This window comes from Vitis vinifera, chromosome 17, assembly GCF_030704535.1.
Source record: "Vitis vinifera cultivar Pinot Noir 40024 chromosome 17, ASM3070453v1".
Classification (NCBI taxonomy): domain Eukaryota; kingdom Viridiplantae; phylum Streptophyta; class Magnoliopsida; order Vitales; family Vitaceae; genus Vitis; species Vitis vinifera.
In genome coordinates, this window is record NC_081821.1 from 3361271 (window position 1) to 3376144 (window position 14874).

At 33.8% G+C, this 14874-nt stretch overlaps 2 protein-coding genes across 3 annotated transcripts in view; both read left to right on the plus strand.

The window, feature by feature from the left end:
* LOC100257757 (probable protein phosphatase 2C 8) overlaps positions 1-2647 on the plus strand; it is a 29710-nt gene extending 27063 nt beyond the window's left edge. Inside the window, exons 9-11 of the mRNA XM_002277421.4 lie at positions 1688-1777; positions 1866-1913; positions 2232-2647. Of these exons, the coding sequence (XP_002277457.1) occupies positions 1688-1777; positions 1866-1913; positions 2232-2342 (249 nt within the window). The 3' untranslated portion in view covers positions 2343-2647. The remainder of the gene's footprint in view (positions 1-1687; positions 1778-1865; positions 1914-2231) is intronic.
* A 1571-nt stretch (positions 2648-4218) lies between these two features.
* Positions 4219-14874, plus strand: part of LOC100262884 (2-oxoglutarate and iron-dependent oxygenase domain-containing protein CP2) — a 53644-nt gene continuing 42988 nt past the window's right edge. Inside the window, exons 1-2 of one of the 2 annotated variants that reach the window (XM_010665342.3) lie at positions 4219-4793; positions 13827-13874. In XM_010665342.3, the coding sequence (XP_010663644.1) occupies positions 4461-4793; positions 13827-13874 (381 nt within the window). In that variant the 5' untranslated portion in view covers positions 4219-4460. The remainder of the gene's footprint in view (positions 4794-13826; positions 13875-14874) is intronic. The other variant, XM_002277401.5, reaches the window with a different exon arrangement.

The following is a 14874-nucleotide window of genomic DNA, read 5'->3' on the forward strand; positions in this document are numbered from 1 at the left end:
GCAAAGTTGAACACTATTCGAGTTCTTTTATCCTTGGCAGCAAACCTCGATTGGCCACTCCATCAGTTTGATATCAAGAATGCCTTTCTGAATGGTGAACTAGAAGAAGAAGTGTTTATGATGTTACCACTAGGGTTCTGTAAGGAAGAAGAAGAAACCAGGGTATGCAAATTGAAGAAATCTCTTTATGGTCTCAAACAATCACCTAGAGCATGGTTTGATAGATTTGCAAAGGTGATTAAGAACCAAAGATACCAACAGGGATAGTCGGATCACACTACGTTCTTCAAACAGTCCAATGATGGAAGGATGACCATTCTAATCGTGTATGTCGATGACATCATTCTCACCGGAGATAACACAAGAGAAGTGGAAAGGTTGAAGAAGGTCTTAGCCATAGAATTTGAGGTGAAAGATCTGGGTCAAATGCAGTATTTCCTAGGAATGGAAGTCGCTAGATCAAGGAAGTGAATTAGTATTTCCCAAAGAAAGTATGTACTTGACTTGTTGACTGAGACTGACATGCTGGGATGCAAGCCAAACGATACCCCTATCAAGGCAAGAAATAAAATGGAAAGTGACGGAAAGCCTGTTGATAGAGAGAAATATTAGCAACTAGTAGGTAGACTGATCTACCTTTCTCACACTAGACCTGACATTGCTTTCGTCGTAATCGTGGTTAGCTAGTACATGCACTCATCAATGAAAAGTCATCTGGAAGTAGTGTATAAAATCCTCAGATACCTAAAGGGTTCTCTAGGGAGAGGACTATTCTTTAAGAAGAGTGATAGTAAGAAAATAGAGATCTATACAAACGCAGATTGGGCGGGATCGACAGATGACAGAAAGTCTACTACAGGTTACTGTACCTATGTCTGGGGGAATTTAGTAACATGGAGAAGTAAGAAGCATAGTGTAGTAGCCAGAAGCAGTGTCGAAGCTGAATTTAGAGCAGTTGCACAAGGTATGTGTGAAGGACTATGGTTGTAGAAACTGTTGGAAGAACTACGCATTACAATAGAGCTCCCCATTAAACCCTATTGTGACAACAAAGCTGCCATTAGTATTTCTCATAATCCTGTTCAGCACGACAAAACCAAACATATAGAAGTGGACAGACACTTTATAAAGGAAAAAATTGAGAAAGGGATTATTTGCATGACTTATATCCCTACAAGGGAACAATTAGTCGATATTTTCACCAAGGGGTTACAGAAATTAAGCTTTGAAGACTTTATTGGCAAGCTGGACATGATTAATATCTATGATCCAACTTGAGGGGGAGTGTGGAAATCCGTTATAATTATGAATGATGATTGGTAGGATATTAGGGAAAGATTGAGGCCCCAATTGTGGATAATTTGTGTTCTTCCATATTTGTATTTTTTTCCTTTTTAATTGCTCTCTGTGTATTTGTTAAATAGGGATACGTTTATGTAAAAAATATAGTTTTGAATGAATTTTAAAAATCATTCTCAGTTTCTTCAACATGTTTTCTTTTCTTTTCTTTTTTTTTCATGTATAGTATGAAGTCATCTTTCCAGGGTATTCTCTCTCTTGGTTCTTGCATTTCCTGGCTATTTGTTCCTTGGTTCGTTTATTCTATTGCATGAGATCCGTGCTTTAGCCATAAATGCATAGATGAGGTTCAATGTATTGCCATCTCAAAAAAGTATGTGACTTGCAGGTGGGCGTTGTTGCTACTCCAGATGTTCATTCCTTTGACCTCACAGAAAGAGAACACTTCATTATTCTTGGCTGTGATGGCCTGTGGGGGGTATGTTTTCTATTATTAGCTGTTTTGGTTTTGAATATATATCAAAGCTTTACCATTACTATAAAATTACATCATGGGACTGTTTCAGGTTTTTGGACCTAGTGATGCTGTTGATTTTGTTCATAAAATGTTGAAGGTAAGATCACTTCTCTACATCATGGGGTTATGGAGATCTTGTTTTGTTTGCCCATGGAACTTACTCCAGTGTTTTTGGTTTGCATTGGAATGAGCTTATTTGTGTTTTTATAATTTGTCTAAGCTAAGAAAAATTTTAAGGCTCCCTTTTTCTGCTTTTAATACGTTTAAGTCATACTACAAGAGCTCTGCATTATAGAACCAGTTTTTGTCCATCAGTAATAAAAGTATCTGCTGACTTCAATTGTTCAAGTTGCTCAACCTTAGATTATGAAAGAGCTTTAAAGTGCAGTTTTCTATCCTTGTCATTCTTTGGCAGGAGGGCCTACCTGTTGCAACTGTGAGTCGCCGTCTTGTAAGGGAAGCTGTCCGTGAGCGGCGCTGCAAGGATAACTGTACTGCAATTGTCATTGTTTTCAGGCCCAAGTAGTTTCAAAATGCAACTGACTTCATGCTAAAAAGAAAATTTTTGTTGCTGGATGTCATGCAAAGTGAGGCTCTGCTCTTTGGTTTTGTGTACCACAAATGTTGCTCTTGTCCTGTTTATTTCTGCCTAATGTTATGGCAGGTCAGGAACCCAACTCCCTACAGTTGAAGCAGTCCAATTAGTATTCTCGGTGTCAAAAAACTGCTAGGTGTTTCCGGTAATGGCATGGTGATCTACTTCTTGTTTTCTGCTGTAGTTCTCATATATAGAAATTATCTGGAAAGGTGGTCCAACTACAGTTCATGGTATGATTTTTTTTTTTACTCAGATCTTAATAGGGATAACATAATTCCATCAAAATATAGGAGGGAGGTGAGAATTCATGTGGGAAATATTTATGTTTTTGTATTTTAATAAAAAAAAAAGTATAATATAGTTAAAAATAAACAAATAAATAATACATGGGTTTTATTTTGGTGGGTTGCTTAAACCTTTGACCCATACTAATCATAATATTTTTGGGTTGATATTTTTCTAACCTAACTCTAATCTATTCAAACGATGTCTACAACAACTTGAATATCGAGTTGTTCATCGATTATACCAATATGATCTTTGTACTATATTTAACAAACAAATTGAATTGAGTTGGATTGAAGTACATTAAATTCACACAAAATTTATACAATCTATTTAAATCATGACTCACCAAACATCATCATAATTCGTTTAACTCGAAATTTTAAATTTATATGAATTACAATGATTTAAAAAAAATATAAAAAAATATATAATAAAATTATTGTAACTTGTTAATAATAGCATTATTTTTTCAAATAAAAATGTTAAAATTTAAGATTATATGAATGAAGTGGGTAATGTATAAATGCATAAAAATTTGATAGAATAAATTACTACTAAATTCATTATCAAAATTGTGAGTCTTGAGTTTAACAAGTGATGAGTTGCATCTTTTGAACACTCCTGATATGTCTTTTAAAACGTGATGTATGGTAAATTATTTAAATTAAATAATTAAATTTCAGGATTCTAAGATTTATCATTAATTTCACCTATAACTTTTGACTTTCTTCTATTGAAAGGATCGGGAAACAACTTTATAAGGAAAAAAAATGTTTTACAAGACATTATTACAAGTTCAAAAAATACATATAAATTACTACATACATGCTAATCAATAGTAAACAAGTGTACTAAGCCCCTCATTTGACCTTTTAACTTCAAAAACTATTCACTTCACTTTTTTATGTTGTGATCAAATTTATTAACATTTTATAAAGAATATTACTACAAAAACTTACACATCACAAATTTTTTATTTAAATAATTTTGTTTGCATATTTTTCTTATTTATAGTTTTGTCTATTTTTGTTACGATTTTTTAAATTTGTACATAGATAAATTATAATTATGTCAATACAATATAATAATTTAAACGTGCATAAAAAATTATCATGAGAATTATAAGTTAAGCATGCACAAATTATGATTATGTCAATACTAGATAATAACTTAAACATATAAAAATCGATTCTAAGATAATAAATTATGCTAATTGGCATAAATATGATTAATTTTAACTCAAACTCATTAATTTTATGTAAAGTAAAAATCCGTTTGGTAGTGATTCTAAAAAATATTTTTAATATTTTGGATATTTAAAATTTTTTATATTTCAAGCATTAAAATGAATAAAAATGGTTCTTAAAATCACTACCAAACAGACTTTAAAACATATATCATTAAAGTAAATTTAATACGAACACAAAAGACTATTCAAATAATTTCAAAATAAAATATATGGAATTGAATGAATTAAATTAATGGAAAGGTCTATCGTTTACACTTGGTTTTTTTTTTTTTTAATATCACAGCGAGCGAGTGACACTCGATTTTTTAAGCGATTTGTATAATCTCAATCACTTCTCAAACATAAAAACAAATATTAGAATATACAAAAATCACGCCAAAACAATTCATCAGTTCGCCAAACCCTAACGGCAACAGAGACCATTCACCTTGTCCCCCGCTCTCAAAACCCTAATTCCAGACAGTAATGCACTGCACAACAGCCATTGCCGGATATCAATCTCATTGACCATGTCCACCGACGGCTCCGCCGACCGCCGGGAAGATCCTCCTCCTCCTCAGAATAACGGCTCCGGTGCCATCGCCAGCATCGGAGGCGGGAATGGAGTAGTGTCCGGCGACTCCAGCCGGCCTTTTGTGCCCAGCCAAAGGCTCCGGCTGAACCCGAACAAGGATCACAAGCCGGACAACTACGATGACCTGCAATTGGACTTCAATCCCTCTATTTTCAGCTCTCTGGAGCGGTACTTACCCCCGAGCATGCTGTCGGTGTCGCGAGAAGCGAAGGTGCAGTTCATGAGGGAGATTTTGTTGCGGTACTTGCCCCAGGGAGAGCAGACCAGAGTACGTGTTTGGAGAATTGGTTCTTTTCCTATGTACGGTTGTTTTCGTATCTGTTAGGTTGCCGAGTAAAGGGACGAAAGTGGAAAGAAACGTCTTGGTTGAGTTGGTCATTGGTTCTGAAATGAAAGAAAAATTAGGTTTTGTTATCCATTTTCTTACCTTTTCAATTCCAAATTTAATTAGTTATATAAAAATTAGCAAAAATGATCGGGACAAATGGTGAATCGGATGTATGGATGTGCTCGACCATCATCTCTTGGGACATTCATGGCACTTCAAATGTGCATTATGCGACAGTGATTTTGATGCTTGACCATTACCTTCTTGGTGCCTAAGCTCCTTTGAATCAATGAGCTGATGAGCTTTGAAGTGAATTTGAAATTGATGTAGGTTAGGGTTTCCTTGAATTTCAGCTCTACGGTAAAAGAATATCTCTCAATTTATGTGTTTCATTGAATCATTCAGCACAATTTTGTGGGCTTTTAATTTGGTGTAATAGTAGTCCATGTTGCTTGACCTTCCAGAAATATCTGAGATACACCTGGATTCAGTTTCCGTGTTTCATTCTTAAAGAAGTTTCCAGCAGTCATGCTGAATAGGACTAAGTTATTGTGTGTCACTTACTTGATGTCTCGGATAATGGAGAAATTAGATTATAGACACATGCAATTTGAGATACTTGATTTTTTCAAGTGCAATAACTGGGCTGTAACTGAGCTCCTTGTGATAATTTTCATATTGAAGATCCTATCAAAAAAAAAAAAGAAAAAAAAAAGAAAAAGAAAAAAAAAGAAGTCATATTGAAGATGTTGCTAAGGAACTTTATCATGTTTGGAGGAGAAACCTCAATAGTATATTGCACCTCAAGCCTACTTTAAGCAGGAGGCCATTGTTTTTTTTTTTTTTTTTAATTTATGACTAAATTGTGGATTAATTTTAGGCTTGACTAGTCTTATATTTTACTCACTGCTACAAATTTCCTTATTTTCAGTTTCCTTAAAAGGTGCTGGTTTCCTTTTTCCGTTTGCTTGAAAACTGCAAATTGTCCTGCACTTGGAGATTTGATCCTCTCAAACAGAAAAAATTCCATCTTCTCCTCTTCTCCGTTTTACGGTGACTTGTGTCATGCAGTTATTATGTTTGTGATTAACTTGCTGATTTAGGGCTTTCTAATTTTATCCTTATGATCTTAGTTGGCTGTTAAGTTTTTTTTTTAATAGGTAAAAACAAAAGTGTAATATATAAAGAAAGGGGGCCCAAAAGGCATCCCAAAGCATGCGGGAAGTATACACTACCGAATGGCTAAAGGCAAAACCAAAAGCAAAGGGGGCTGACAAAAAACAACACCTGTCCTCACCTAGAGCCCAACCAATCAAGAAAATTGATTAAAGATAAATGCCCATCATCTAAAAACAGCATTGTCCAAGACCAGAAATTACAATCAAAATAGTTTTTTAGGCTTTGGTTTGAAAGCTCCTCATTCTCAAAAGCAAGTCTGTTTCTTTCCTTCCAAATTGTTCAAAAGATGCATAAAGGAGGGTATGGAGTTGGGCTTTGGAAATCTATAAGGAAGGAGTGGACCAATTTGATATGCAGTTCCTCCTTTGTGGTGGGTAATGGAAGGAGGATGAAGTTTTGGAAGGACAAATGGTGTGGGGAGGAGCCATTGTGTGTTTCCTACCCTTCTTTATTTGTCTTAGCAATTTCAAAGAAGGCATGGGTGGTAGATATTGGTTTTAAACAAGGGAGAGAATTGAATCTTTGTTTCTCTAGACCTTTAAACGATTGAGAAGTGAATGATGTGGAGGACTTATTTTCAAGGTTGCAAGGAAAGGTGGTTGATAGTGCGGGGTAAGACAAGGTGGTGTGGACGAACTTGACCAACAACAAGTTCTTGGTTAAGCTTTTATATGCCTCTTTGGAACTAGGGGTGGTGTTTTCCTTTCCAAAAAGTGTAATTTGGAACTCTTGGGTGCCTTCTAAAGTTAATTTTTTTTTGCTTGGGAGGCTAGTTTGGGAAAAGTTGTGACCATAGATCAGCTTCAAAAAAGAAGGTGGTCTTTGACCAATAGATGTTTTCATTGCAAAGTAAAGAAAGAATCAATATACCACTTACTCTTCCATTTTTCTAAGGTCAGGGTCCTTTGGCAGTTGCTATTTGATTTTTTCGGTGTCCAATGAATGCAAATTGCTACCGTTCAAGAGGCTCTCTTAGAGTGGCACAAGTCCTTTGTGGGTAAAAGACGCAAGAAGATTTGACGAGCAACTCCTTTGTGTATTTTTTTTACTGTTTGAAAGGAAAGGGATCATAGAGTGTTTGATAATGAGTAGCATTCAGATCTTTATTTGAAGAATTCTCTTAGTAAGTTGTTTTCTTAGGTAAAATTATACATAGAGTTAGATTCTATGTCTTTATTTGATTTTGTTGAGTGGCTGGGTTCTTGTTAAGAGAGGGTGCTTTTTTTTGTGCTTCTCTCTTGTTCATTGTGCTTTTAGGTGCTTTTTGTATATGTCCTGTGTACTTTGATGCGTTCTTTTGACACTTTTTATATTATATTCACTCCTTATAAAAAAGAAAAAAAGAAATGCATAAATGAGCTATCTTCCAAGCCTCTTTTGCTTCTTGCCCACAAATGAGCCATGCCATTGAAGCAACACACCGAAGAGAGCCAAAAGCAACTACTAAAGAACCCTAGCCTTTACACAGTGAACTAGAATGTGGTCAAGGGATTCTTAAAATTGGAGGTTCTTGCTTTCTTTTTGTGTACTTTTTGGAGGATCTCTCATCCTTCTTTGTACTTTTTTTTGCTTCAATATACTATATTGTTGTTTCTCATAAAAAAGAATGTGGTGAATAGATTCTTCTTCGATGTGGTAAAGAGAAAACATTTGTTTGCTAAGAGTCAACCCCTCCTCTTAACCTGATCCAAAATTAAGGTCTTCCCTCATGACATCTCCCAAGCAAAAAAACTAATCTTAGGAGGCACATAGGATCTCCAAATACTACTCATTGGAAAGGGGGTTGAACCTTTTGGCTCTAAGGCTACATAGAAGGACTTGACAAAAAACTTTCTACTCTTTGACTCTGCCCAAAGCACCCTATCTTCCACCTCTCTAGACACCCTCTTCCCTTGAATTCTCAAAAGGAACCGCTCCACAGTTTCCACCTCACAAACATTGAAGGGCCTAGAGAAACAAGGATTCTAGCCGCCTTCTCCAATTGACAAGTCCCAAACATTTGCCACCTAAGCCTCCTTTGCAACAGCTAAGTCAAACAACGAAGGAACCTTAGTGTCAATAGTGAACCTTATTTTATGCTCTTTGTCCCCTTAGTGTCAATAGTGAACCCTTTCTTTCTCACTTTGTTGCCTTTTCTTTGTTTTAACTTTATCACTGTTGTACTGCTGGTTCTAATTTCAATTGGAAATATTTTATGCTTTTTGTCCCCTTCGTGTCAACAGTGAGCCATTTCTTTCTCAGTTTGTTTTCTTTTCTTTGTTTTAACTTTATCACTGTGGTTGTAGTGCTGGTTCTAATTTCAATTGGAAATATTAAGTTCTGCCTTGCATGGATTGATACAAGTTCATGAGGTGTACATGACTAAATGATTGTTTTTCTGTGATGCTTTTATATGTAAGCTTATTATTATAGACTGTAATGAGGTTATTGATTAGGAAACTAAAGTTTTTTAGTATATTTGGTGTAGCTGGGCAGTTCTTAGTTAAATATGTGGTGCACAATAAATTATTGTTGTTGTTGTTGTTACTATTATTCTATCATTATTATTAGGGATTTGCTGGCTGTATTCAGGATTTTGCTCTAATGGTAGGCAACCATTATTGCGATTTTATTGTGAGAAGAGTGGTTCCTATTTCTAAATGATGGAAAGGTAGGGAGACCATATTTCAGTTTCTCTGTGCCAACCTCAACTGTTCCTTTATGAAGCAAATTAGATGATTTTTATAAAGTGGAATCTTAGGAAGGTCTGGTTTGGGCGATTGTTGGTTTACATGGTAAATAAGAAGCAAAAAGGTAAAGAAGCTCCATAGAGGGACCTTTTGTTGTAATAAGGAAATTTGGGAGATTGCATTTTAATGTGGTAACAGTTTACTAGCATGAATTGTACCATTTTTTTTTATTGATTAGAACCTATATGGATTTGATTAGGTTAGAATTTGGTAGTACAATACTTTGGGTCTTATTTTATAGATTTATTATTCTTTTAGGTAATATATTTGATACCTTTAATGTTTTTTCTCTTTCTTGGTAATTATCAATGCAATTCAGTCAATTCTAGCCTTTTATTTCTTTTTTTCCAACTTGGTATTTGTGGGGGTCTTGGGTTCAGCCCTCTTTGTTTGTTTATACCTTAATTGGTTGATTCCTACATATGAAAGGAGGCTACATTTGCAGGGTGTTAGGTGTTCATCAACTTGATGTACATTACTAGTTCATCCTCTTGTAGCTTAAGCTCTTAGGCGGGCAGTAGTTTTAACAATTTCGCAGGACAATTGTAAGAGGCTGGAATTCATTATTTATTTATTTATCAAGAAAATGAATCCATTTAATATGGTTTACCGAAGGTTGAAATTCAATTAAATTTTTATGATCATAGTTTGTCCGCGTTTTTGTTTTCTTTCTTTTTTATTTTTATTTTTTTTATCTAATTAAATTTCTTATCTCTTTTTATAGAACTTTTTTGATGGATATTAGACCTCAATAAAGATGAGAGTGATGGTATTGACATCCCTTGTGTAAAGTCATGTTAGCTGCTTGTCTTGCGTAATTTCTTGGCATCTATCTTTTGAAATTCACCAACTTCTGTTGGCCTTTACCTTCTATCGTTTGTAACATAACGTGTGGTGCTTGTCATGGAGAATCAAAGCCTCTATGGTGTGGGATGGAAGCAGTGCTGCACTTCATTAGTAGTTTTATGGTTTTTTTTTTCCCTGATAGAAAGTAGTTTTCTGGTATGGAGTAGGCCTGCATATTCTTGAGGATTGCTACTGACTTTAGAGATTAAGTAGGAATGGATTTGTATATTGTTTATTCTTATATTTGAACCTTTCCATTATAATTCGAGGGTAGTTATTTTCTGAAAATCTGAGTTGTGCTTTTCTACTAATTTTTTTTGATATGCCCATTGACATGGCTTGTCTGGTTTGAATGCTTTTTTCCAATTGACAGGGGAAATCAAGGTGGCATGTATAGACTTTTTGTGATTTTTGACATTGTTAAATTCTGAACTTTGGTGATCATGTTCAGTTATTGCAGTTGAATTTTTATAATTATCTCTATCATGACCTTTCCTGTATGTCCAGCAATGTCGAATAGGATTCTTTTGTTTTTTTTTTCTTTTGTTTTTGTTTTTTTCTGATAAGAAACAGAGCATATTGTATCAATAGTAGTAAAGATACAAGAGAAGGATGAGAGGTCCTTTCCTCAAAATACAGAATCCAATCAAAGTAAGAATACACCCCACTATAGAGAACTATATACAAAGATAATCTCCAACTATCTCAAACTTTTGAAGCACAAACCGTAGTCCAGTTAAGTTGTAAAACACTAAGAGGAACTCTTCTAAAAACAACAGTACAAGAGGCCTATAGAGAAGAACAGAAATGAAGTAAATCCCATAACATCCTTTCTGATCTTCTCTTATCCTAAAAAATCCTAACGTTTCTCTCTTGCCACACAATCCACAACAAAGTGAGGCAAGTGATTTGCCAAAGTGTCTTCCCTCTAATTGAATTCTCCAATCCTCTAAATGCAATAATCATCATGTCCTCAATACTCCTTGGTGGAACCCAATCCAACCTTGCTAGATTGAAGAGCTTGTGCCAAAACCCAATAGTTAAAGGGCAATGTAGAAAAAGGTGGTCAATCGATTCTCTATTTCCTTTGCGTAGAATGCACCACTAAGGACAAAGGGATTTGTAACTGCAGCTTGTTATTGATGTTTACCATCCTATGTACTAATAACCAAGCAAGGGCCTTAACCTTTGAAGGAGCTTTTGATCTCCACAAAAACTTGGTTGGAAGGAACAAGACAAGATTTGAGAAATTTGACAAGACTAAGAAAAAAAGATTTAACAGTAAACAAGTTTGATGAGGACAAAAACCAAGCTCTTGAATCTGTCATAGAAGAAGAAACATGCACTAAACTAAGGGAGGACATGAGTCTCTAAAGGAGTTCAATTTTTCTATATCAGTGAGGTTACGACGAAAATTAAAATTCCAAGAGAGTGGATAGGAATTGCCAAGAACAACTGAGACGGTGGGGTTTTTTACAGAAATAACTTTATAAAGACGAGGGAATTGAGAGCACAAAGGTTAGTTACCCCACCATAGATCTTCCAAAAATGGGATTCTCTCCCCATTTCCCACCACTAGGCATCCATATGGGGGGAAATCTTAGAAAACTTGTGCAATAGCCTTCCAAGGACATTTGTGTGACCATTTAACCACCATGTTGGTGTCCCATCTATTAGGATGTGTCCTATAAATACTCGCAATAACCTGATGCCAAAGACCACTCCTTTCCTTAGGGAACCTTCAAAGCCATTTCCTTAAGAGAGCATTATTTCTCAAGGAATATGTTTGGTGGACCAATCAGATTAAAGAGGCCTCTTTTGCCTCCTATTTGAGGTTTAAAATATAAGTAAATACGGATATATCAATACTTGGATTTTATGGATATATTGGAAATTTTTGTCAAAATATCGGTGGATATTTTGACAAAAATATCAATGAGGCGAAAATTATTCAAAATTCACGAGAATGCTTGAAAAACTCTAAAAAACGATAAAATAAGTAAGAATATATATATATTAAAGTTATTTTGTAATTGTAATTGATATAAGTACGATTAAAGATAATATTTATCAAATTTTTATAAAAAAATTAGCTTAAATTCCTTTAATATATTTATATTCATTTATTTTAAAAATTAAAAATACTTTTATTAAAACATGTTTTATTACATTTTAAATAAAAAATTAAATTGATTTATATAAAATATTTTATTTAAGATTTGATTTCTAAAAATTTATTACAAATATATGGTGACAATTTTTCTATTAACATTAATTTATTTAAATGATTAAAATTATTAATACTTTATCTTATCAAATTAATTTTAATTTATAAAATATTAGGACTTCATTAATTTTTTTTATATTGTAGCAATTTTTGAGTAAAATTGTATTTTTTATATTTTAAAATAAAAACATTTAAAATGAAATAAAATTAAACGGATAAATAAAAAAAATTAAGAATGAAGTGATAGTAATTTTTAAAATAGCATTAATGAGATAAATATAAAAAGTAGTTGAAAATAAAAAGATAATATAAAATAAAATGATAATGTAGATTTAAAATAAAAAAATAAATAAAAAATAAAAAAATGATAAATATTGTTTTAAAAAAACTTTTAAAAAAATCTCCAATTTTTCTCAAATATTGCCGATAAATCATTGATATATCGCCAATATATCTTCGATTTTTTGATAGGCTTTCTCCGCTACTCCGTGCATTGCTCCACGCTCAATTTTTTTGCCAATTTTCGCTTCCTAACCGATATATCACCAATATTAGCGATATTTTGCTGAAATTCCCACTGATTGATAATCGGTACCCTATATTGTGTCGGGCACCACCAATATTTGATATATCATCGATATTTCGCCAAAAAAATCTGAAATTTTAATCCTTGCTCCTATTAGATTGTTGTCTGATGTATGAATATGTTTGTGTCTTCGCGCCTTTTTTGTCTTTCTTTCTTCGTATACAACGTGTATACTTTCTTTCTTTTAATGCAATTCTTATTTACCTATCAAAAAAATAAATAATAATAATATGTTTGTGTTCAGATGAATAATTGGGCCACCTCCTTATTTGGTGTCAGTTTGGAAGTACTCTATGGTTCTTTGTTTTCAATTGGTATTGAGTATCTTGGGTCTTTCTACGTCTTTGGAGAATTGGATTTAAGCTTATATTGAGGTTTTGTGTCTATGGGCAAAATCATTTTGATATAGGAAAATACTAAGGTATCCAATTGGTACCCACCAAACTCCCCATCTTGATCATTGAATATATGGTGAAATCTAAACCATTGGATGATGATACAAACAAATGTGACGAAGTTACAACAATACAAACAAATGGGATTTAGGTACAAAGCCATGATACTCAAAGGTGTACACGTAGCAACACCTGATTGGTGATGCCTTTTCAATACCTACTAAAAAGTACCTTTTAGTATTGTAGTAGGATCCTTGAATATAATGCCTTTTCCTGTTGCTTGGGTTATTTGAGAGGAGAGAAATGGTGGAATTTTTTATAGCTGATATGTTTGTTAGTGAAGTTTGAGCTTAGATCTTTTATTAGGTTGTGGCATTGGATGACTATAAGCAGCTGATGGTTATCGAAAATGATGGGGGAATTGTATTTTGGTTTTAAAAGCATAAGGTTTTCTATTCTGACATGTGAATTATGTTCAATGTGTTGTCTCTTGGTTTGTATGCTTTGTTTATTTGTTTATTTTATCTTTTTAGTTTTTTTTTGTTCTTTTTTTTTTTTTTTTAATCTTGCACCTTCACACTCTTTTTTTTTTTTTTTTTTTTTTCCCGGATAGGTAAATAACATGAGTATACTAGATTAAAAGTGCCAGAAAAAGTGCTCCAAAGTATACTAGATGTATACAATGGTCGTCAAAAGGAAGATCCAAAATAAGAGGGACCTACAAAAAACTATCCCCTCCCTTAGAGAGAACCCTACCAATCAACAAAATCAATTAAAGGCATTGGACATACACTATTTTATTTCTAATAAAGTTATCATTTATTGGAAGAAATACTAGTTTGTTCGGTCTTTAGTAAGTTATCACTGATTTAGCCTCCTTAAGCTGCTGTTGGATCGTGATTTTGTTATGTATAAAGAAAATGAAATAAATTATTGTTTGCCTTAGATTTGATCAATCTTCCAAAAATACTTTATGACTACTGATATTCCTTGTATTGTGCTATGCATCAGGCTCAGAGGCACAGGGAGTACAGGCAGAAGATTATATCAAATTATCAGGTATGATGCATAGCAGCTCCTGATTGGCTTATTTATAGAATTATCAGGATTTATTTTTATTTTTCTATAATTGAAGCTGGGAGTTAGTTGGTGTCTGGGAAAAAAACTGTTATGAACTTGTCATCATAAATATGCTTTGCATGCTCAATTGTGCTGTGCGACCTAACTAGTACCTAGCATGCTGCCTGTTACTGTACAATTAACAAAAAAAATGTTTTTGCCTTCTGAATGGCGAAATTAACATATGGTTACAAATTTATGACAAATTGCTAATAAGTTTTTGAAATGGATTGACCTTTGAAAGTGTACCAAAAAGAACAAAAGAAAAAAATTATCAGCAATTTTAGAGAAGATTTAAGCTACTGTTATTTGTGCCCTGTGTTTTCAAAGGCGTTTTGGACCTGCCTCACCTCAAGGCGCGCTCTGACAACGCTTTTGAAAACACTGTCTGTGCCCAACAAAGGTGATGGGCTACCTAGATCTTTGTATTGTTATCTGAGTCCAACGAAGCCAAAGTCCATATTTGGCTTTTCTTAGAAATAAGGTAATTACTGCATTGGTAGTTAACCCATAAAGTAGTTAGTTCTTAAAAGGAAATTGGTTATTTCATCTTATACCTAATGCTAGGAGCAGGGCAGATCATATAAATCAAATTAGAGTTAGCACAAAATGCTGGAAGATTAGGAGTTGTTAGACCTTCAGTGGTGGTCTCTTCTTTTAAATTTTTATTTTTGAATTTTCTCTACCCAGTTTCTTGGTTTTTTTTTTCCTTTCTTTTTTAATAGGCAAATAAGAAATATGTTAAAGAGTGCCTAACAAAAAGAGGTTACAGACAAGTAAGCAGTAAGTACACATTGGTTGGAGGGGTTTTACGAGGGGAGTTGCAAGTGGCATTAAACACTTCATTTGGTTTGCAGAATGCAAGGAATGAGAATAGAACAATTGGGACATTTTTTAGTAGTGGGTATCTCAATCAGTGGTTCCCATTCCATGTCTGGAA